This window comes from Salvelinus fontinalis, chromosome 4 (genome assembly GCF_029448725.1).
Source record: "Salvelinus fontinalis isolate EN_2023a chromosome 4, ASM2944872v1, whole genome shotgun sequence".
In the NCBI taxonomy this organism is placed as follows: Eukaryota; Metazoa; Chordata; class Actinopteri; order Salmoniformes; family Salmonidae; genus Salvelinus; species Salvelinus fontinalis.
The window spans coordinates 8,812,257-8,833,703 of NC_074668.1; the positions used below are offsets into that span (position 1 = coordinate 8,812,257).

A 21,447-nucleotide genomic window follows, 5' to 3' on the forward strand; every position below is an offset into this window, starting at 1 on the left:
CCTCTAGCCCCTCCCCATCTTTTAGAGCAATGTGGTCATTGCCCCTCCCCATCCTCTAGCCCCTCCCCATCTTTTAGAGCATTGTGGTCATTGCCCCTCCCCATCCTCTAGCCCCTCCCCATCTTTTAGAGCAGTGTGGTCACTGCCCCTCCCCATCCTCTAGCCCCTCCCCATCTTTTAGAGCAGTGTGGTCATTGCGCCTCCCCATCCTCTAGCACCTCCCCATTTTTTAGAGCAGTGTGGTCACTGCCCGGCCTCAGTCCCCTTGAGAACCAGAGTGGGACTTGGCCCCTCCCCACCTACTTTGAAGAATCTCAAATAGGAAATATATTTTGTTTAACACTTTTTTGGTTACTACATGATTCTATATGTGTTATTTCATAGTTTTGATGTCTTCTAGTATTCTACAATGCAGAAAATAGTAAAAAAAATAAAGAAAAACCCTTGAATGAGTAAGTGTGTCCAAAAGTTTGACTGGTACTGTAGATTAGGGGAAATAATAAGCGATTAGAGAGGGCTGTCAGGCAGATGAAGGTTCCGGCGAGTCTTCTCTCAGACAGGTCCGTCTCGTACGCAAACATGGCGAAGAAGGGAAAAGACTGTACAGAGAGTGGCCGGTCGGGATCGGCTGAAGCCATTGAAGTTTGTTATGGATTTCAATAGAGAATACAGAATGGGTTTCTCTGGGTCAGTTCCTGTGAAACATGGGTAATCCCTGCCCGGCCTCAGGGCTACATTTAACCCCTACAGAGAAGAAATCAGTGATGAAATCACAGTGATTGGTGAAATCAGCAATCAGACAATATCTTTAAGTAAATCAATCAAAAACCTTTATTAATGCAATTGCAGATAGACGTTGACAACGGGAACATAGCACATATGTTTCCATGTAAGTTCTGCATCCCACCTAAGGGCACAGCTGATTTTATACATGTGATCACTCCCAAGTGGTATGATCACCTACGTCAATGTATGTGTGTATCAATAAGCTGAGGTTACCTTAAGGCAACCTAGTACAGTAGGTTCTCTGAATTTATTAGCATGGTCTACTGTCACACAAGATGTCAAAACCAGGCAGTGGTTACTTCTCTTTATCTAGTTTCGGTCTGACTCAGACCTAGCCTGCAAGCACAGTCTCACAAAAGCCAGGGCTTAACCACAAAGACTAATATAGATAGCTTGTGCAACGTATAGTCGCAGAGTTTTTAAACACAAAGCAACAGTATCTTATAACGCCTGTAGCAAAACATGAATCTTAAGGTCCCCTTAATCAATAATGGGAAAGGTCTTTGGGACCCACCCCCTACGGGGACCACCAGTCCACTCATATAGGCTGTGTGCCAAATGGCACCCTATTCCCTATATAGTGCACTACTTATCACCTGAGCCCATTGGAATGCAGCCATAGAAACATAGTAGCCTTCACACATACTGTATGACCCACTGGGCCTACAGTCTCCCATTAGCAGGTATGAGGAGGTCAAATCACCCCTTCATCACCATAAACCATCAATAATAATGCTCTCATTAGCAGGTATAATAATGTAGATCATAGTTAAATTTACAAATACATACCTTATATTTAATTGATATTTGGCAAAATAGTTTTTCACAATTTTGGAGGGGGATGATCTATTGAAACTGGATCTGAGGGTTTGATAATATTTGACATAAAGCTTTACTCACACAGTTCTTAATGGTTAACATGGTTCACACCATCCTCGCAATTAAGGTCCAAGCTTCAAACATCACTGAGAATAGTTATTATTCATCAAAAAACAACAGTGCAGTCAGTACTTGTACTGTAATTTTTTTAATCAACATCTATAAAAGGACATCGATATTTAAATATACAGCATTTATGGGAATAAAACCATTTCAAATGGAGCAAAACTAGGGTGCACATCCATTATGCCTTCAGAAAAATCAAGGCACAGGAAAATCTCCTAGAAAGAAGAGATGTATTGTCATCGTACCCTAAAAACTCATACATACCCTGGCAAAGAGGCATTGTGAGATGAATGGCAATCACTGAGTAGTCGTTACAGAATGAATGGGTTCTAAAAACACAAACGGAAATCAAAGGAGGGGGAGAAAAGGTAAGCACTTGGTCAGGAGCCCTAATGCATCCCTTGTTCCTAAGGTTAAAGGTCACAGTTGTTCCTGAGGTCAGACAATGTTTTGTTCTTGGGGGACTACTGGAGCCACAGTTGGAGTGCTGATCTCAGATCAGAAACCCTGGTCTATGTTATCTTATTCATTATGATCCCAATGTGCATTAAATAAATATCTATCTCCAGACAAACAGGCTAAAGGACAAAAGAGAAGAAGAAAATATCCATGGAACTCTAGCAGCCGTGTGGGCAATGAGGAAAGGTCAGTTCAGTCCCACAGCCTCTGAGCAGAGGCTCCTCTCAGACATCGTTGAAAATGTGTATCTGAGAGGACGCCAGGGAGAGGTAACGTCCTCCTGCGTACCTAGAGAGGGACAGACCAAGGAGAAATAATATCAGATCAATCATTCCCCTTTCTCTTCGTCTCTTCTACTGCCATAATAATAAAACAATGTTTCCCCACCATGCACTGTAACCCACTAGCCTGGGCGCCAGTCTGTAACCCACTAGCCTGGGCGCCAGTCTGTAACCCACTAGCCTGGGCGCCAGTCTGTAACCCACTAGCCTGGGCGCCAGTCTGTAACCCACTAGCCTGGGCGCCAGTCTGTAACCCACTAGCCTGGGCGCCAGTCTGTAACCCACTAGCCTGGGCGCCAGTCTGTAACCCACTAGCCTGGGCGCCAGTCTGTAACCCACTAGCCTGGGCGCCAGTCTGTAACCCACTAGCCTGGGCGCCAGTCTGTAACCCACTAGCCTGGGCGCCAGTCTGTAACCCACTAGCCTGGGCGCCAGTCTGTAACCCACTAGCCTGGGCGCCAGTCTGTAACCTACTAGCCTGGGCGCCAGTCTGTAATCTACTAGCCTGGGCGCCAGTCTGTAATCTACTAGCCTGGGTGCCAGTCTGTTTCTGCTCTCTTGCCAACTCTTTATGGAGTTTTCATGGCTTGACAATGGAAATGGAAGGCAAAAGCCCACTCAGATCTGTGACCAGGCTAGTACTTAGTATTCGCATTAAGCTAGATTCAATCCAATATCGTGGAAGATCTGCTCTATAGTACGATTCAAATTTAAAGGCAATGCTCGCGCGTTTGCGGAGACTGCATTCACGGTAAACGCTGCATGTCGGCTCAATCGGAAATCACCTTTAAATTTAATTCACGCTATAACACGGATCTTCCACGACATCGATTAAATCTAGCCCTAATACTATTTCAAATAATGACGGGGGCATAGTACCTCTGGGTTGAGAGAATGACTGGGGCATAGTACCTCTGGGTTGAGAGAATGACTGGGGCATAGTGCCTCTGGGTTGAGAGAATGACTGGGGCATAGTGCCTCTGGGTTGAGAGAATGACTGGGGCATAGTGCCTCTGGGTTGAGAGAATGACTGGGGCATAGTGCCTCTGGGTTGAGAATATCACTAGGATCTAGTACCTCTGGGTTGGAGAATCACTAGGATCTAGTACCTCTGGGTTGGAGAATCACTAGGATCTAGTACCTCTGGGTTGGAGAATCACTAGGATCTAGTACCTCTGGGTTGGAGAATCACTATGATCTAGTACCTCTGGGTTGGAGAATCACTAGGATCTAGTACCTCTGGGTTGAGAGAATCACTAGGATCTAGTACCTCTGGGTTGAGAGAATCACTAGGATCTAGTACCTCTGGGTTGGAGAATCACTAGGATCTAGGCTTATGGTGTCCACGTCCTGAAGTAGCCCCGTGTGATCCCTGCTCTCTCTCCAGGTCAACTGGGCAGCTGAAGAGAACACACATTTAAGTCTGCGTCCGAAATGGCAACATATTCCCAATGTAGTGCACTACTTTTGACCAGGGACCATGGGGAAAGTAGTGCACTACATAGGGAACAGTGTTCCATTTGGGACGTAAAATAACATTTGATTGACGGCTATAATGCATTAGGCGTTATGCCATAAGCATTAAATATTTTAAGTCTGTTGAAAATGATCATCATAAACTTCATACTTACTGTCACTGTTGTCTGAGGGAGAGTCGTTGTCCTTTAACTCGGAATAACCATTTCTGTTCCTCCTCACATTTCGCTGTTCTCCATAGCGCTCTCTCCATCCCTGAAAAACAGTTATTTTACATGGTGTAGGGTTAAGTTGACCCTAGACGCCCGTTCTTGAGTCAGTTTTTGCATCCGGGATTAGGGAAGCTGATCCTAGATCTGTACCTAAAGGAAACTTCATGCCGGAGCATTTTACACAGACAGTGAACCCAATGAGCTGGCAGGTGGTTCATAGTTTGGTAATGCAGTGGTGTGAACATTGATATGGGGTCTTCTCCAGTGTTCAGAGAAGACTCAAAATAAGAAAGGACCGTGCTCACTCGTTTCCGCATCTCCCCATCCTCGCTTCTCTGTCGTTTTCTTCTTTCTGCAAACAACAAGCAGAGATAGTGGCAACATTGTCCCAAACTTGGTCTTATCCACACTGGACTCCAAAAGGAGAGCTTCTCAAATGGCATCCAGGCTCAGTGTACAACTGTTGCTCTGGGGTGAACTTTCCCTTAGTTACAGATCTAGGATCAGCTGCCCCTCCCATAATATTAACCTCAACCAATGCAAAACTGATCCAAGATCAGAGTCTAGAGGCAACTTCACCCTACAATAGTACCTCTTCTGATAAGCTCTCTGCCCTCTTCCACCAGCTCAGAGGTCAAGTCATCGCTCTGACTAATATAGTGTGGAAACCCCAGGAGGTTGAGACAGCGGGTACCCAGGCTGAAAATACACAGGGAGGGGAGGAAGAAAAACACACTGCCATACGTTAGTTAAAAGAGGCAATCTGGGGTTCCATTTCTAGATTTTTAAATTAATTTAGCCATTGATTGTTAAAGCATATAACCTCTAAACTGATCCTAGATCACCACTATGAGACAAGTGTCAATACAGACCCTGTTGTCTTATGATGGAAATCCCCTGGAGAGGATGTCAAATAGACCCGCAGACAAGACTTACCTGCAGTAGGTGGCGATGCAGAGGAGGACTATGAGCATGGGGTAATAGATGTAGAAACCATCTGCTATGAAGGAGAGGAGACGCATAGAGCCCATGATCTGGTTGACACAAGAAAGATGGAGTAGAGAAAAATGGTGGCTCCGATACCTAGAAAGTCTAGCTGATGAAATAAATCCCAGTAGGGTGATGGCATGCTACTGAATAATGAACAAGTGGGTTCCTCACGACTTGACTAGGTTTCCTTTACAATGAGAGAGCCCATGTGACAGAGTCTGCGTCCCAAATGTATTGCGTCCCAAATGCACTGTATTCCCTATAAGGGCATAGGGCTCTGGTCTAGAGTAGTGCACTATATAGGAAATAGGGCTCTAGTCAAAAGTAGTGCACTATAGACTACCACAGTACGAGTCATAATACTCATAAAACCTAGCGGACAAATTCAATCAATTTTCCACCATTCCTTTTCCCCACAGCCCTTATTTTTTAAGTGTTTCTAAAATCCTTTATGGGAAAAATGAATGATGGAAAAACGATTGGAACCATTTCCCTGTTTGACCGCTAGGTTTTATGGGTATTATGACACCTCCACTGTGAGGTCTATACTGCCCTACAAAGGCAAAACGCAGAAACTACACTTATGGTCAAAATGTAGTTAAGACTAAAATCAGACTTTGCAGTATCTGTTTTATCTTGTGGCAAAGTGTCCTGGTTCAATTATGTTCCGTTTCAGAGAAAATGGAATGTGAAATTTGCAGTAACTAAGTGAATTTACTGCACTTTAGCTTTTTTACACCGTGTTTTGACTCCCGTTACCCACTCTGCCATGCAAAGGCAAAGAGCAGTAAGTACGCAAACAATGCAATTGAGAAAAATGTCTTTAAAATGTATTTGCTGTCCAGCCAAATATGTTGTAGGCAGATAAGTGATACACTGATCTATCATCCGATTATGAAGTCCTTTTTATGCATATAAACCATGACCATTGATTTGACCTATGACCCCTAAGTCAAATAAATGACCATACAAAGTCAAACAGAAAAAACAACAAGAAAGTTGAATAAACACATTTAGATTGTAGATGCTGCACAAAGACAAATATTTAGTATAAACATTCTGCGTGATGAAATAGTCCTATGGCGAGAAGATTATTGAGGGTTACTACAATACAACATTCAAAACATGAAAACACAACTACATAACACCATTAAATACAGTTGGAATGTAGTTAGAACTCTCAAACAGTTCCCATCAAACAGAAAAACAACAAGAAAGTTGGATCAACACATTTAGATCGTAGATACTGCACTTTGCCTTTGCATTAAGCATATACAGTGCCTTCAGAAAGTATTCACACCCCTTGACTTTTTGCACATTTTGTTGTGTTAACACCCTGAATTTAAAATGGATTAAATTGAAATTGTGTCACTGGCCTACACACAACACCACATAATGTCAAAGTGGAATGATGTTTTTAGAAATGTTTACTAATTAATAAAAAATGAAAAGCTGAAATGTCTTGAGTCAATAAGTACTCAACCCCTTTGTTATGACATGCATAAATATGTTCAGGGCAAAAAAAAATGCTTAACAAATCACAATAAGTTGCATGGGCTTACTCTGAGGGGAATAATAGTGTTTAACATGCATTTCTAATGACTACCTCATCTCTGTATCCCACACATACAATTATCCGTAAGGTCTCTCAGTCGAGCAGTGAATTTCAAACACAGATTCAACAAAAAAGAAGGTTTTCCAAAGTATCGCAAAGAAGGTCACCTATTGGTAGATGGGTAAAAAAAGCAGACATTGAATATCCCTTTGAGCATGCTGAAGTTATTAATTACACTTAGGATGGTTCATCAACACACCCAGCCACTACAAATATACAGGCATCCTTCTTAACTCAGTTGCAGAAGAGGAAGGAAACTGCACATGGATTTCCCCATGAGGCCAATGGCGAACTTAAAACAGTTACAGAGTTTAATAGCTGTGATAGGAGAAAATTGAGGATAGATCAATAACACTGTAGTTACTCCAAAATACTAACCTAAATGGCAGAGTGAAAAGGAGGAAGCCTGTACAGAATAAAAAATATTTCAAAACATGCATCCTGTTTGCAATAAGGCACTAAAGTAAAACTGCAAAAAAAACGGCAAAGAAATGATACAAAGCGTTATATACAAAGCGTTATGTTTGGGGCAAATCGAACACATTTCTTTCTTCTTTTTTTAAAAAATTTTCTCCCTAATTTCATGGTATCAAATTGGTAGTTACAGTCTTGTCCCATCACTGCGACTCCCGTACGGACTCGGGAGAGGCGAAGGTTGAAAGCCGTGCGTAATTCGAAACACAACCCAACCAAGCCGCACTGCTTCTTGACACAATGGCCACTTAACCCAGAAGCCAACCACACCAATGTGTCAGGGGAAACGCTGTACACCTGGCGACCGTGTCAGTGTGCACTGCGCCCGGCCCTCCCCAGGAGTCGCTAGTGCGCGATGGGACAAGGACATCCCTGCCGGCCAAACCCTCCCCTAACCCGGACAACGCTGGCCAATTGTGCGCCTCCCCATGGGTCTCCCGGTCGAGACCGGCTGCGACAGAGCCTGGAGTCGAACCCAGAATCTCCAGTGACCTTAGACCACTGCGCCACTGGGGAGGCCTGTTCATATGTTCAAGCATGGTGGTGGCTGCATCCTGTTATGGGTATGCTTATTATCTACAAGGACTAAGGAGTTTTTTAGGATAAAAAAAATCCTAGAGGAAAACCTGGTTCATTCTGCTTTCCAACAGACACTGAGTGAGAAATTCACCTTTCAGCAGGACAATAACCTAAAAACACAAGGCCAAATATACACTGGAGTTGCTGAAGACGTGGATGTCAATTAAGGCAGCCCCCCCGCACCTCTCTGATTCAGAGGGGTTGGGTTAAATGTGGAAGACACATTTCAGTTGAAGGCATTCAGTTGTAAAACTCCCCCTGCCCTTTCCCTTAGCAAGACAGTTTTGAATGTTCCTGAGTGGCCTCGTTAGTTTTGACTTAAATCATCTTGAAAATCTATGGCAAGACTTGAAATGTCTGTCTAGCAATGATCAACAACCAACTTGGCAGAGCTTGAAAAATTAAAAAAAGAATAATGTGCAAATATTGTACAATCCAGGTGTGCAAAGCTCTTAGACTTACCCAGAAAGACTCACATCTGTAATCGCTGCCAAAGGTAATTCTAGCATGTATTGACTCAGGGGTGTGAATATGTATGTAAATTATATATCTGTCTTTCATTTGCAAAAATGTTCTACAAAAATAATTTGAGGGGTTATAGGTCAAATCAGTGGTCATAGTTTATATGCATAAACATTACTTCATAATAATATGATACATCAATTAATCTACCTACAACCTATTTGGCTGGTTAGCAAAAAAAAAAAATAATAATAATAATAATTTTGACTGTTACTGCCGTAGTTACTGCGTTTTGCGTTTGTAGGGCAGTGCCATTAAGGCTGCACCCCAGGTGTGACTCACTGTGGTGTATGCTGTCTCTACTCTCTGCTGGTGAGAAATGGAGGCGTCCATGTGGATGAGACCCAGGAAGTTGAGACACAGCGGAGGAGTCAGTCGACAGAACAACCTGTGTTTTAAAGGTATACACATGGTACTCAAAGTGATACTCAGACAAACATGCAGACTGAAATGTTGTAGAGTTCTAAAGCTCTAGAACCAAGCTCAAATAGTGACATGTACGGTGTCCATATTAGGACAGCCGCAGTCTCAGCTTCTTTCAGTCTCAGCAAGATTTCTTTTTGAGGCTGTACTAAATTGGACACCATAGACACACCGTCACAAAACATGGTATATTTTAGCGGTGAGAGACGTACATTCCGCTGAACAGTAGGCTGTAGGCGTCTGTCTGATGGTGAGGTACCAGGTAGTAGTAGTTGAAGAATCTGATGCGGAACACCGTGGAGTAGACACAAACACACAGGAACAAAATAGTGACGAAGCACGCCATCTGGTGGTGGACAGAACATCACAACGATCATTTGGCTCGTTGGTACTCAACAGAAAAACCTTTCTCCATATTTCCTGTTATACATTTTCATGTATGTAATTTATCCACACTGTGTTTGCAACCATGCTATCCTAAACATCTAGTAGTAGTAATAGTATTAGTTACTTTATTGTCACAGATAAGACATTTGTCACATCGACATGACAATAAACTAGCCCGGTCCCAAATCAGTTTGTGCTGCAGACTGGCACCCAGGCTAACTATACACACAGAATCCCCAAAGATAATATCTACCTCTATGTACAAGTAGTTGTAGTCCCTCTCTGCTAACTGGATGAAGACGGCGAAGAGTGAGAGGACAGGATGTGTGCTGAAGAATGTGCATTCAGACCACACCACAGCCACAGAGAGTAGAGACAGCAGTAGTGCCAGCAGTCGGTAGCACCACTGTCGCAGCACACACTCCCAGTACCACTCTGTAGAAAAACAGCACACACTCCTAGTACCACTCTGTAGAAAAACAGCACACACTCCTAGTACCACTGTAGAAACACAGCACACACTCCCAGTACCACTCTGTAGAAACACAGCACACACTCCTAGTACCACTCTGTAGAAACACAGCACACACTCCTAGTACCACTCTGTAGAAACACAGCACACACTCCTAGTACCACTGTAGAAAAACAGCAGACACTCCTAGTACCACTGTAGAAAAACAGCACACCAAATGTTGCTAAATAGATCCATTCAATTGTTGGAAGCGTTAAGATAACTGGTGTGAGGAATTGTGCTTATTTTTAATAAGTATACTTTTTGCTCCATGCACCGGGTAAATTAAGGTGTGTGTGAGTTTACTCTTTTGAAAAGTTCACATTTCAGTCAGATATTGCCATGAGTATTGGGGCAGGGAGGGACACACATGAGGATAGATAATAATATAATAATACATTCATACATACACACACACACACAATTGATGAATATGAAGAGTTGAAGATAGTGAATAAAGTCATTCTCTGTGTACATTTGATAAGTGGATTTTCAAAAGGGGCTGATACAGCTTTCACAACGCAGTCCTTTCACGACAGCCAGAGTTCAACATGTTCACAGGCAAGCTGACCGTGGCTAGGCAGTAGGCATACAGTCAATTGTATCCCAAATACCATCCCATTCCCTATAGGCCCTGGTCAAAAGTAGTGCACTACATAGGGAATAGGCTGCCATTTGGGACACAGCCATTGGACTATTGAAGAGTTCAGTCGTCCCCTACTTGAACTCACCTATGGTGGGAGTGTACAGGTATTTGCCGAGCCAGCCGGGTGGCTGGGAGGAGAGGAAACTATGGACAAACTGATGGGAGGCACTGGTCTCATTCTTACACACGTCCTCTAAATGGAAGGCCTCTTCCAGAAGGATCGCCCACTGGACCTGTGTTTGACTGTGTCTCTGGCCAGCATAGATCACCTGGCCAACACACAATACAAGGATCACCCCACTCCTAGACACTATGTACATCCTGGGTTACTTTCACACCAACAATGTGAGCCTAATTCAATCCCCGTCTGACCATGTAAAGGGACATTTCAGAACGTTTCAGTAGGGGGCGGTTCAACCATAATTACTTGCTTATGAAGCTTTACGAGGCTCCTTTTGGAAGGATAGGTCCTCTGTGTGCTTTCATCCCCACTGTCCTCCGTGTTCAGCCTCACCATTTTCTCCTGGATTTCCATGGGACACTAAAATGGATGTGCTCATTTTAGATTTTAGACTTAGTCATTCATATTAATAGTTACCATGATTAATTATCATTATTATAGACTGTACCGCTGGTTTACACACGGACGTATTCAACTTTGTTCTAACATTCGTACCTTTCTCAAAATAGTGTCGATGCTGTTCCTTAGGGGGTGACCGTACCCAATTGATTCGTTGACATTCGCCACCTCCTGTCAAAGAGAAATTCACTCAATGGCCCAAAACAATGCATTGATTTGTCCTACTTCTACTCAGCGATATGACTGTCTCTATAAAGAGTTGTGTAAACACCAGAGAGAGTGCAAAGCAAGAGGCTGATCTGATATGAACTGCCTCACAGATAATGGTGGCGTCAGAAATGGTCACCCCATTCCATAAACAGTGCACCAATTTTAACCAGGGCCCACAGGGAGCCATTTTGGACGCAGACAATATTTACCATCTGCACAGGAGTACGACCTTTGAAAACCATCGTACTTTACTACTTCCTTTAGTTCTTCTCATCCGTCTCACCTCCATGGCGTCATCCATGTTTTCCTCGGCGTCTGACTTTTCCGTCGCCAGCTTGGCCACCTTGAAGTAGGTCTTGGCCAACAGGTAACCGTGGCGAGAGGAGTTCCAGTACAAGCACGGGATCTCCACCAGGCCGTAACCTAGCAACAGCACCAAGAGGAAAAGCCCCCAGGTGTTTGCTGCTGCGATGCTAATGGTTTGCAGGCCCTGCCTGAAAGAGAAGACAGAGACACTTACATGCTGATCTAGGGTCAGATTTGCATTTTCCCTACTAATGGCTAATGTTTAGATTGTGGCAGGATTGTGGCAGGAGGATTGAGGCAGGAGGGGGGACGGGACAGGGATGCAGAAGGTGGGATGGGGTTTACTCACCAGGTTAGCTGCCACTGGGGATGGACAGCCACGTAGATAAGCAAGGAGCAAAAGATGATCAGGTAGGTGCCATAGTAGATGGCGTTCTCGATAAGGGCCGTCTTAATCTTGCCGAGGATAGAAAAGCCCCCAGAGTGTGCATAGGACTGCATGAAGGGGAGCAACAGCCTGAGTAGACAAACAGACGGACAAATAAAAACAACAAAAACACATTAGCCAAAAATAGAGTGGAAAAATCCTCTGGTAAATGGTTGCTATTGCAGTCAGGGTGGGTGGACAGTGGAGCTCACCAGGTCAGACACTGAGAAGTCCAGTAGACCACCCGCCAGAACACTGGCAGGATTCCATCAGGAATATAGCTCCACGGCTTGTGACATACTTTAGGTGTGCTGTAATTAAAGAGACACCAGCACAGGTCATCCTCATAAGAGACAACACTATGTACACATTGTAAAGGAAACCACATGAATACAGGACAACCGTTGCATAACCACAAGTCATAAAGTTGTCAGCAGACAGTCCATTGGGTACTTACAGTTGAAGTCGGAAGTTTACATACACCTTAGCCAACTACATTTAAACTTAGTTTTGCACAATTCCTGACATTTAATCCTAGTAAAAATTCCCTGTCTTAGGTCAGTTAGGATCACCACTTTATTTTAAGAATGTGAAATGTCAGAATAATAGTAGAGAGAATTATTTATTTCAGCTTTTATTTCTTTCATCACATTCCCAGTGGGTCAGAAATTTACATACACTCAATTAGTATTTGGTAGCATTGCCTTTAAATTGTTTAACTTGGGTCAAACGTTTCCGGTAGCCTTCCACAAGCTTCCCACAATAAGTTGGGTGAATTTTGGCCCATTCCTCCTGACAGAGCTGGTGTAACTGAGTCAGGTTTGTAGGCCTCTTTGCTCACACACGCTTTTTCAGTTCTGCCCACAAATTTTCTATAGGATTGAGGTAAGGGCTTTGTGATGGCCACTCCAATACCTTGACTTTGTTGTCCTTAAGCCATTTTGCCACAACTTTGGAAGTATGCTTGGGGTCATTGTCCATTTGGAATATCCATTTACGACCAAGCTTTAACTTCCTTACTGATGTCTTGAGATGTTGCTTCAATATATCCACATAATTTTCCTCCCTCATGAGGCCATCTAGTTTGTGAAGTGCACCAGTCCCTCCTGCAGCAAAGCACCCCCACAACATGATGCTGCCACCCCCGTGCTTCACGGTTGGGATGGTGTTCTTCGGCTTGCAAGCCTCCCCCTTTTTTCTCCAAACATAAAGATGGTCATTATGGCCAAACAGTTCTATTTTTGTTTCATCAGACCAGAGGACATTTCTCCAAAAAGTACAATCTCTGTCCCCATGTGCAGTTGCAAACCGTAGTCTGGCTTTTTATGGCGGTTTTGGAGCAGTGGCTTCTTCCTTACTGAGCGGCCTTTCAGGTTATGTCGATATAGGACTTGTTTAACTGTGGATATAGATACTTTTGTACCTGTTTCCTCCAGGTCCTTTGCTGTTGTTCTGGGATTGATTTGCACTTTTTGCACAAAAGTACGTTCATCTCTAGGAGACAGAATGTGTCTCCTTCCTGAGCGGTATGACGGCTGCTTGGTCCCATGGTGTTTATACTTGCGTACTATTGTTTGTACAGATGAATGTGATACCTTCAGGCGTTTGGAAATTGCGCCCAAGGATAAACCAGACTTGTGGAGGTCTACAATTTTTTTTCTGAGGTCTTGGCTGATTTCTTTTGATTTTCCCACGATATCAAGCAAAGAGGCACTGAGTTTGAAGGTAGGCCTTGAAATACATTGGAATTACCCACTGGAATTATGATACAGTGAATTATAAGGGAAATAATCTGTCTGTAAACAATTGTTGGAAAATGACTTGTGTCATGCACAAACTAGATGTCCTAACCGACTTGCCAAAACTATAGTTTGTTAACAAGAAATTTGTGGAGTGGTTGAAAAACGAGTTTTAATGACTCCAACCTAAGTGTATGTAAACTTCCGACTTCAACTAACTGTAGCTCTGGTCCAGGTACTTAGTTAGCGAGTTCCTCTACTAGAGCCCTCTAGTAGAGCTACATTGAAGCCAGTCACTACACAAATTGGTCATGAATTTAGTCAATGGCGTTCAGTGCATAGCGTAACAAGGTGTTAGTTGAGGAACGCGGTAACGTCCTGGACCAGATCTGTTGGTACTGTACCTTGTAGGGAAGACAGAGGAGTTGGATGTCTGATTAGAGGAGTCTGAACTGGTCAGAGCCCTGGGTTTCTCGTTGTCAATCTTACACTGGTTATATATGGTCTGAAATAAGAATGTGTGTGTACGCAAACACACACGCGCACACACACATACACGTAATGAAGCCAATATATAATTTAATGTACAACTATTTTGCATGACAGAGTAACAGTTATTCATCACTTTAACACGCCTACTGTACAGCTCCCTACAGGAGCAGATTTTCATACACTCTGGGGTGAAGTTTCCTCTCGGTACAGATTTAGGATCAGCATCCCTTCCACAAATACCAACCTTAACCAATAGTGGGGGAAATGCTAAACTGACTCACGATCGGCTGGTAGGGGCAACATACCGTGCTGACATCCAGGGGAAGGATGAAGACGATGAGGAAGCAGAGATACCAGGACAGGAGGGTCCCGAACAGCACCAGTGGGTGTTGCTTGCGGAAGTGTCCATAGCGATGCAGGAGAAATAGTGGCAGGAAGAAGACCAGCACAATCTCGATACCCAGGGCTCCACCGCTCATCCTGTTGCTGCTATACCCACACACTGTGCCATCACCTTCACACACTGTCTATCTGTCTGTGTGAACCCTGCACAGACTGGGGGGCGGGTACATATGTAGCAATACAAACACATTGACAATGCTACGCAACAAATCCAAAGGGCTGTGTAGGCTAAATGCAAATATGACTCATATGTTTTACCCGTTATATAACATTTTCCTGATAGGTTGAAAATGTAATGTTGTAATCTAGCCTATAGTAGCCTATAAATACTAGCCTACTAGTAGCCTATAAATTAAAGTTAGCGATATTTTGGTCGATTTAATTAATTAAGGTTAACGGTATTGTTAATATCAGGCCACAATAAAAGTATAATATGTTTACCTCGATCCTTGAACCACAGCTGAAATTCTCCGAGCCGGTCTCTTCTCTCACGTATAATCTCCTGATAATAACATATTGTTCCGAAAAGTGGAATCCGTGTACGCAACCTTTGAAACAGTTACGCAACAGTACGCGTGTCTGGGCCAACTTGGCATGTCGGGAAATGTAGGCTATGTGCCTACACCCTCTAGCTCGCAGAGGTGTCAAACTCATTCCACCGAGTGCTGAGTGTCCGCGGGTTTTTTGTTTTTTCGTTTCAATTAAGACCTAGACAACCAGTTGAGGGGTGTTCTTTACTAATTAGTGACCTTAATTCATCGATCCAGTACAAGGGAGGAGCAAAACCCCGCAGACTCTCGGCCCTCAGTGGAATGTGTTTGACACGTGTGTGCTAACATCATATTAGGTTTTTTTTAGCAGAGAATATTTTTGAATTGGTAGGCCTAATCTGCATTTCAAACAATAACACAGTGGACACTCCGCCATTGTTTTGGAAAAACAGCTTGAGGAATGGGCTGGAGAAATGTACTGTACCTTCTCTCAAATGAATGGACAGAGCCAAGGATGCATGTAGGCCTACTGACCATTCCTGAGATCAACATTTTATAGTTTTAACCATCTATTGAGGCTGTATACAATGTTTGTTTACAAACAATGTAGTAAAATGAGCTTATGTTTTGGGATCTGATGGTGTACTCAGTTGAACTAAACACATGAGACATTTATATGTTTTAGCCTATTCCCCAAGAATCGATATTCCCCAAGAATCGATGGATATACAGTATATTGTCAATATCAAACTCCAAAAATGTATTTTCCAATTGGAGATTGCCCCTTAAACCCTAAAAGCAAAACTACAAGGGGTCAAAAAAATGAGGTCAAAACTTTTTTTTAAACTTTTAAAAAATCTTTCTGAAATTGTAGGACTTTGTCAAGCTGCTAGTTACCGACATAAAAACACAATTTAAGATGATTTCTGTGGTAATATGGAGGAATTAAAAATAATCTATCTTTTGTACACTAGTGGTGTGCTACTAAACTGAAAATGTGGACTCAAAGTTTGTGATAAAATCACAAAATCTGGGACAGCGGTAGACGTATGTACCCTGAAAAGATATAGATATGGAGCCACCCCAGATTTGGCCCCTGGGAGTGTGGCAGCCACTATATATGTTAAATTCCAGTCAATGTCTCTATACCAAGTTGAGAGTCTCATCTTTCATATACATTTGGAACTAAGTTGGAAGCTCAAGTCTGATGACACTGGTGGCCATATCGCCTGTAAGGCATATCAGTGGCTATTTTAGATCGTACTGGTACATAAAATAAGCTGAATCGCCAATTTCTCAGCCTCTGAGTATCACAGAAACACAACACTTTAAATGAATAACAGAAACATGCTTATGACAAGTTGCTATGGATTGATCAAAATAACTGTTAAAAACATGAAAAACCTACAAAAATGTATATTTTTAAACATCAAATTTGGCCAAATATATGCTCATTGTGTCACAAAAGGTTATAAAAAGTAGTAAACGTGTTAATGTTTGACAGGAAGTCAAAAAAATGACACCCTTTTATAGAGATGACTGTCTTCATGAATTTCAATGGACAATCTGAAACCACAACAAAGCAGTGAGGCCACCACTTTTTAGGGGATAAACAGTTGAGGCTAATACTGTAGGCTAATTAAATGATGTAGGCAATCTAATATTCTGTAGGCTAATTCAATTATGTAGGCTACCTAATATTCTGTAGGCTAATTAAATTATGTAGCCTATCCAATATTCTGTAGGCTAATTAAATTATGTAGCCTATCTAATATTCTGTAGGCTATTTAAATTATGTTTAACCAGGTAGGCCAGTTGAGAACAAGTTCTCATTTACAACTGCAACCTGGCCAAGATAAAGTGCGACAAAAAACAACACAGAGTTACACATGGGATAAACAAAAGTACAGTCAATAACAATAGAAAAGTCTATATACAGTGGGTCTGAGGCTGGTATAAATTGATACATCGGCCATAGTAGGGAAGTAATTACAATTTAGCAAATTAACACTGGAGTGATAGATGTGCAGATGATGATGTGCAAGTAGAAATACTGGTGTGCAAAAGAGCAAAAAAGTAAATAAAAACTATATGGGGATGAGGTAGGTAGTTGGCTATTTACAGATGGGCTATGTACAGCTGCAGCGATCAGTAAGCTGCTCAGATAGCTGTAGGCTATCTAATATTCTGTAGGCTATTTAAATTCTGTAGGCTATTTAAATTATGTAGGCTATATAATATGCCATCATTGTAAATAAGAATTTGTTCTTAACTGACTTGCCTAGTTAAATAAAGGTTACATTTAAATAAATAAAATATTCTGCCCACACGAACTAATGGGACATGGAGCTGGAAAAATTTAACCACTCTCAAATTCGTATATGGAGCTACGGATGCAAGGCCTGACCATTCAGATCAAAATGATATGTTTTACAAACAATGGAGAAAAATATATATATACTGAATATATTTTGGGTTCTGAGGCATGGAGTAAGACAGCCTTTAAAAGTTATATTCTTCAATGATCAATGGCTATAGACCAAATCTGAAGGCCTAACTGTAAAGTAGGCATCATAAAACCACGTGAATGGGTTTCTACAGGATGTAATACATTTATCCCAGCCTCAGACACTTGCATTGGGATACAGACCTACTGAGAGTTATGTAAGCTGAGACTACATCTCTACACAGACACTCATTGTGACAGTGCAAGGGGTTTACACTGTCTAGGGGGGTCAGACACAGGAAATGACTCAGAGGTAAAGACACAGGAGTGTGGTGCAAACAAAAGGGCTTTTATTAAGAAAAAGGCTAATTTAATCCTGGCTCTTCCAGAGATCTACAGGGTCACAAAAATACATCTCCAAGAAAATGATCAGGTGGAAGAGGAACTCATTACTATGTAGTCACCTGCATTGAGATGCTATTTGAGTCTCTATTCCACCTGAGACAGCCTCATTTATTTGATCTGATTTCAATTTAAATCTGTGCATTCCTCCCTGTTTCTCATCACCTTCCCATTTGATGTTACATTCAGGTGGAATGTAATTTTGCATAAATTTAATCAAGGAACTTGGAAGACTTTATGAACGCTTACACGACTGGTTGTTTTAAGGTCTTCTGGGACCTTTTCATGTATATGCCATGTATACAGGCACAGGCCTGCTCTCATGATACATAGCATTCAAGTCAGCAATGTGAAAACATCCAAACATAGGCATCCTCAGAGCCCAGAGGCCCTAGAAAGTTAAAACACACCAGTCTGTCCTCCAGGAGAATGTCTAGTTGTCCAATGAGGTCCAAGCTGAGATGTTCCAGCAGGTGCAGACAGACACTCCAGTCATCCACCCTCTCTGGACCTCCGAGTAAATTCAACCATAATGATCCAAAAATGTCCAGAGATTGTGGCCAATCATCAAGTAGGTCATCCATTGCTTGTGTCCTGTATAACCGTGAGCGCAAATCCAGTCAATTGGTAGGTTTGTGCAGTTTGGTTTCAATCAGACTCCATGGTAGTAGTAAATGTGGTCCATCCTGCCAATATTTCTCTCTCTCTCTCCCTCTCTCTTTCTCTCTCTCTCTCTCTCTCTCTCTCTCTCTCTCTCTCTCTCTCTCTCTCTCTCTCTCTCTCTCTCTCTCTCTCTCTCTCTCTCTCTCTCTCTCTCTCTCTCTCTCTCTCTCTCTCTCTCTTTCCCTCTCTCACTCACTCTCTTTCTCTCTCAGGAGCTTAGTGAAGCCATCTGTCTACATCCTGAATTTAACCCCCTTCCCCAGTAACACACACACACACACACACACACACACACACACACACACACACACACACACACACACACACACACACACACACACACACACACACACACACACACACACACACACACACACACACACACACAGGGCAAAGGAGCCTGTCATACTGCAAGGGATTAGTCCTTATATAGAAGAACCTCATTGGCCAGAGTGGCACTGCCAGGTCTCCAAATCAATTTGTGAGGTGTAAAAATCCTTTGAGGACGGTGGAGAACCCAAGCCATGTGCCACATCTTTTTACACGTCTTCGCTTACAATCGTATCATGAATAACATACTTCAGAGAACACACATAACTCCAATGGCCTCAACTCAATCTGACCTTGAACTGGCTCAAGCTGCTGAACACTGTCTGCACCCAAAGTTGCAAATGTTTAACTGTTCTCATTGTTCAACTGAAAGCTGTATCAGTTTTGTATCAACCAACATTTGTAATGGTATGTGTATATAGCACTCAGAATTGCTATAGAATCTCGAGACTAATTTGCTCTCTGCCTTTAAGCTATTTGCCTTTTAGCCCCCAGGGTTCAGATTAGTATTATACCGTGCTATTCTGATCACCATACGGTAGACAGAATTACCCTGCCGTTAATTGTGTACTATGCCCTTGCATGTAAGATTTAACCTCCTCTCGCAAGTTAGATGAATTCGGTATTAGATGTGTTATTTCTACCACCTCCATGGCCTCGAGTCTCCTCTCTCTCCAGCCAAGTCAACTTATCATTACTTGCGGGTCTAGACCTTCCTATTCAATCACATATTCATGCAGGGAAGTTGATGCTAACATTTTCCATGAGAGGTCAAAGACCTTGGAAAAAGTAGGGAAATGTTCGCAAATGTATTTTTCTGAATTTCCTAAGAATAACCACCAGGTGGCACCGATGTCAACCTTGCGACGCTTATCTCTGTGGAGGAATGTTTACAAACGGATCTGTCATGTAAAACCCGCAATTAACTCAAACATCGTTACACGTAAAGGTTTCACTTACAAAAGAGAATCTCAGTAGCTTCGAGGTCAAGTCAGTCGTGTGACTGGCTGCAGACCACCCTGTAATAAGTGTTTCATTGTTCGTAGAATAAGACACGTGTGAGTTTCGGCAGCTATATGAACGCCATTAAAAATATATGTGTAATGGGGAGTAGTTCACACTCTGTCTCTGGGTTCACAACCAGGCTGACGTGGATACTTTAATGACATTATCTACACCACGATATGTTATTAATATACTTTCTACAGAGAAATGTGTTACTTTCTACAGAGAAATGTGTTACTTTCTACAGAGAAATGTGTTACTTTCTACAGAGAAATGTGTTACTTTCTACAGAGAAATATGTTACTTTCTACAGAGAAATATGTTACTTTCTACAGAGAAATGTGTTACTTTCTACAGAGACATGTGTTACTTTCTACAGAGAAATGTGTTACTTTCTACAGACAAATGTGTTACTTTCTACAGACAAATGTGTTACTTTCTACAGAGAAATGTGTTACTTTCTACAGAGAAATGTGTTACTTTCTACAGAGAAATGTGTTACTTTCTACAGAGAAATATGTTACTTTCTACAGAGAAATGTGTTACTTTCTACAGAGAAATGTGTTACTTTCTACAGAGAAATGTGTTACTTTCTACAGAGAAATGTGTTACTTTCTACAGAGAAATGTGTTACTTTCTACAGAGAAATGTGTTACTTTCTCCAGAGAAATGTCAAACTGTTATGATAGGTATATTTCTTTATTCACAAATTATATTTCACAAATACTACAATAATGCAGTTTACATGACATGTCTAACTGAGTGGCAGTTCACTTGAACACGTTCAATGACTATAATAAAACAATATAATCAGATAAGAACAATCCTAAGATGTTATTCTCTAATAAAGGATATCTACTATCGTCCTCTTTCTATTATGTTTCAATCACAAGGCCATGCCCACATCTTTTAGAATGTTAAAGGGATAGTCCACACAAATTACAAAACTACATATTGGTTTCTTTGCCCTGTAAGCCATCTATGGATAAGGTGTGATTGGTTTTGTTTACCTGGTCACTGTGTCATTTTGTAATTTGGGTGAACTGTCCCTTTACACAGGCTGGGCTCGGAAAGCAGTAGGAATTCTCCCAGAACAACCTATTGTCTGATTTAGGATTTATTTTTATCCAGAATGTCATGCCTTGATATTTTATGATACTGACGGCTTCTCATGTCAATTGCTTTTATCAAACAATACAAGTTTAATATGGGGGATAAAAGATCAGCAGTATTTTCCTCCTTTCTAAAGAAGGGTAACTTTAAACAGGGCACTAACAAAGGCTGCTACTGGGTTTCTGATAACTCCCCTTGGCATCATAAGAATTACACCATGGGCTTGTGAAAGAGGAACTCTTCAGCCCTTGTTGCCAATGAAACTGAAAATGGACTCCTCCTGAGCAGATTACGAAATACACTGGATATTTCTGGTGATGTACAGGAAGATGTGAGTGTGTTTCTCAGACAGACAAGTAACCTGCCGTGGGCAGATGAAGTAGGGTCCATTCAGATATGAGAACAACCCACTTGCCTTGTCCCGGACTCTTCTAAACAACAGACTACGGCTACGTTGAGACCTTTGTTTGAAGTTTGATCCATGGGAAACCCTGGGCACAAAGATGCTGTGGGACAAAGCGGGCATAGTGCTGCT

The 21,447-nt window shown here is 42.2% G+C and overlaps 1 protein-coding gene across 4 annotated transcripts; it reads right to left on the bottom strand.

Moving 5' to 3' along the window:
• Positions 1 to 1,797: 1,797 nt before the first annotated feature.
• LOC129853042 (G-protein coupled receptor-associated protein LMBRD2B-like) lies at positions 1,798 to 15,041 on the bottom strand. Of its 4 annotated transcripts, XM_055918688.1 has the most exons (18): positions 14,904 to 15,040; positions 14,366 to 14,615; positions 13,973 to 14,073; positions 12,042 to 12,140; positions 11,752 to 11,919; positions 11,380 to 11,590; positions 10,983 to 11,057; positions 10,734 to 10,847; positions 10,392 to 10,575; positions 9,403 to 9,584; positions 8,975 to 9,108; positions 8,622 to 8,727; positions 5,096 to 5,193; positions 4,752 to 4,858; positions 4,465 to 4,511; positions 4,103 to 4,202; positions 3,775 to 3,871; positions 1,798 to 2,478 (listed from the first exon to the last, which is right to left on the bottom strand). In XM_055918688.1, the coding sequence occupies exons 2-18, from the start codon at positions 14,537 to 14,539 to the stop codon at positions 2,415 to 2,417; spliced, it is 2,061 nt and encodes a 686-aa protein (XP_055774663.1). In that variant the 5' UTR covers positions 14,540 to 14,615; positions 14,904 to 15,040; the 3' UTR covers positions 1,798 to 2,414. The 4 variants fall into 4 exon arrangements, 3 of the variants coding, with proteins under 3 accessions (XP_055774663.1, XP_055774665.1, XP_055774664.1); XR_008759065.1 differs by lacking the exons at positions 1,798 to 2,478; positions 4,752 to 4,858 and having other exon boundaries at positions 3,782 to 3,871; positions 8,975 to 9,043; positions 14,904 to 15,041; XM_055918690.1 differs by lacking the exons at positions 1,798 to 2,478; positions 4,752 to 4,858 and having other exon boundaries at positions 3,782 to 3,871; positions 14,904 to 15,041.
• Positions 15,042 to 21,447: the final 6,406 nt, after the last annotated feature.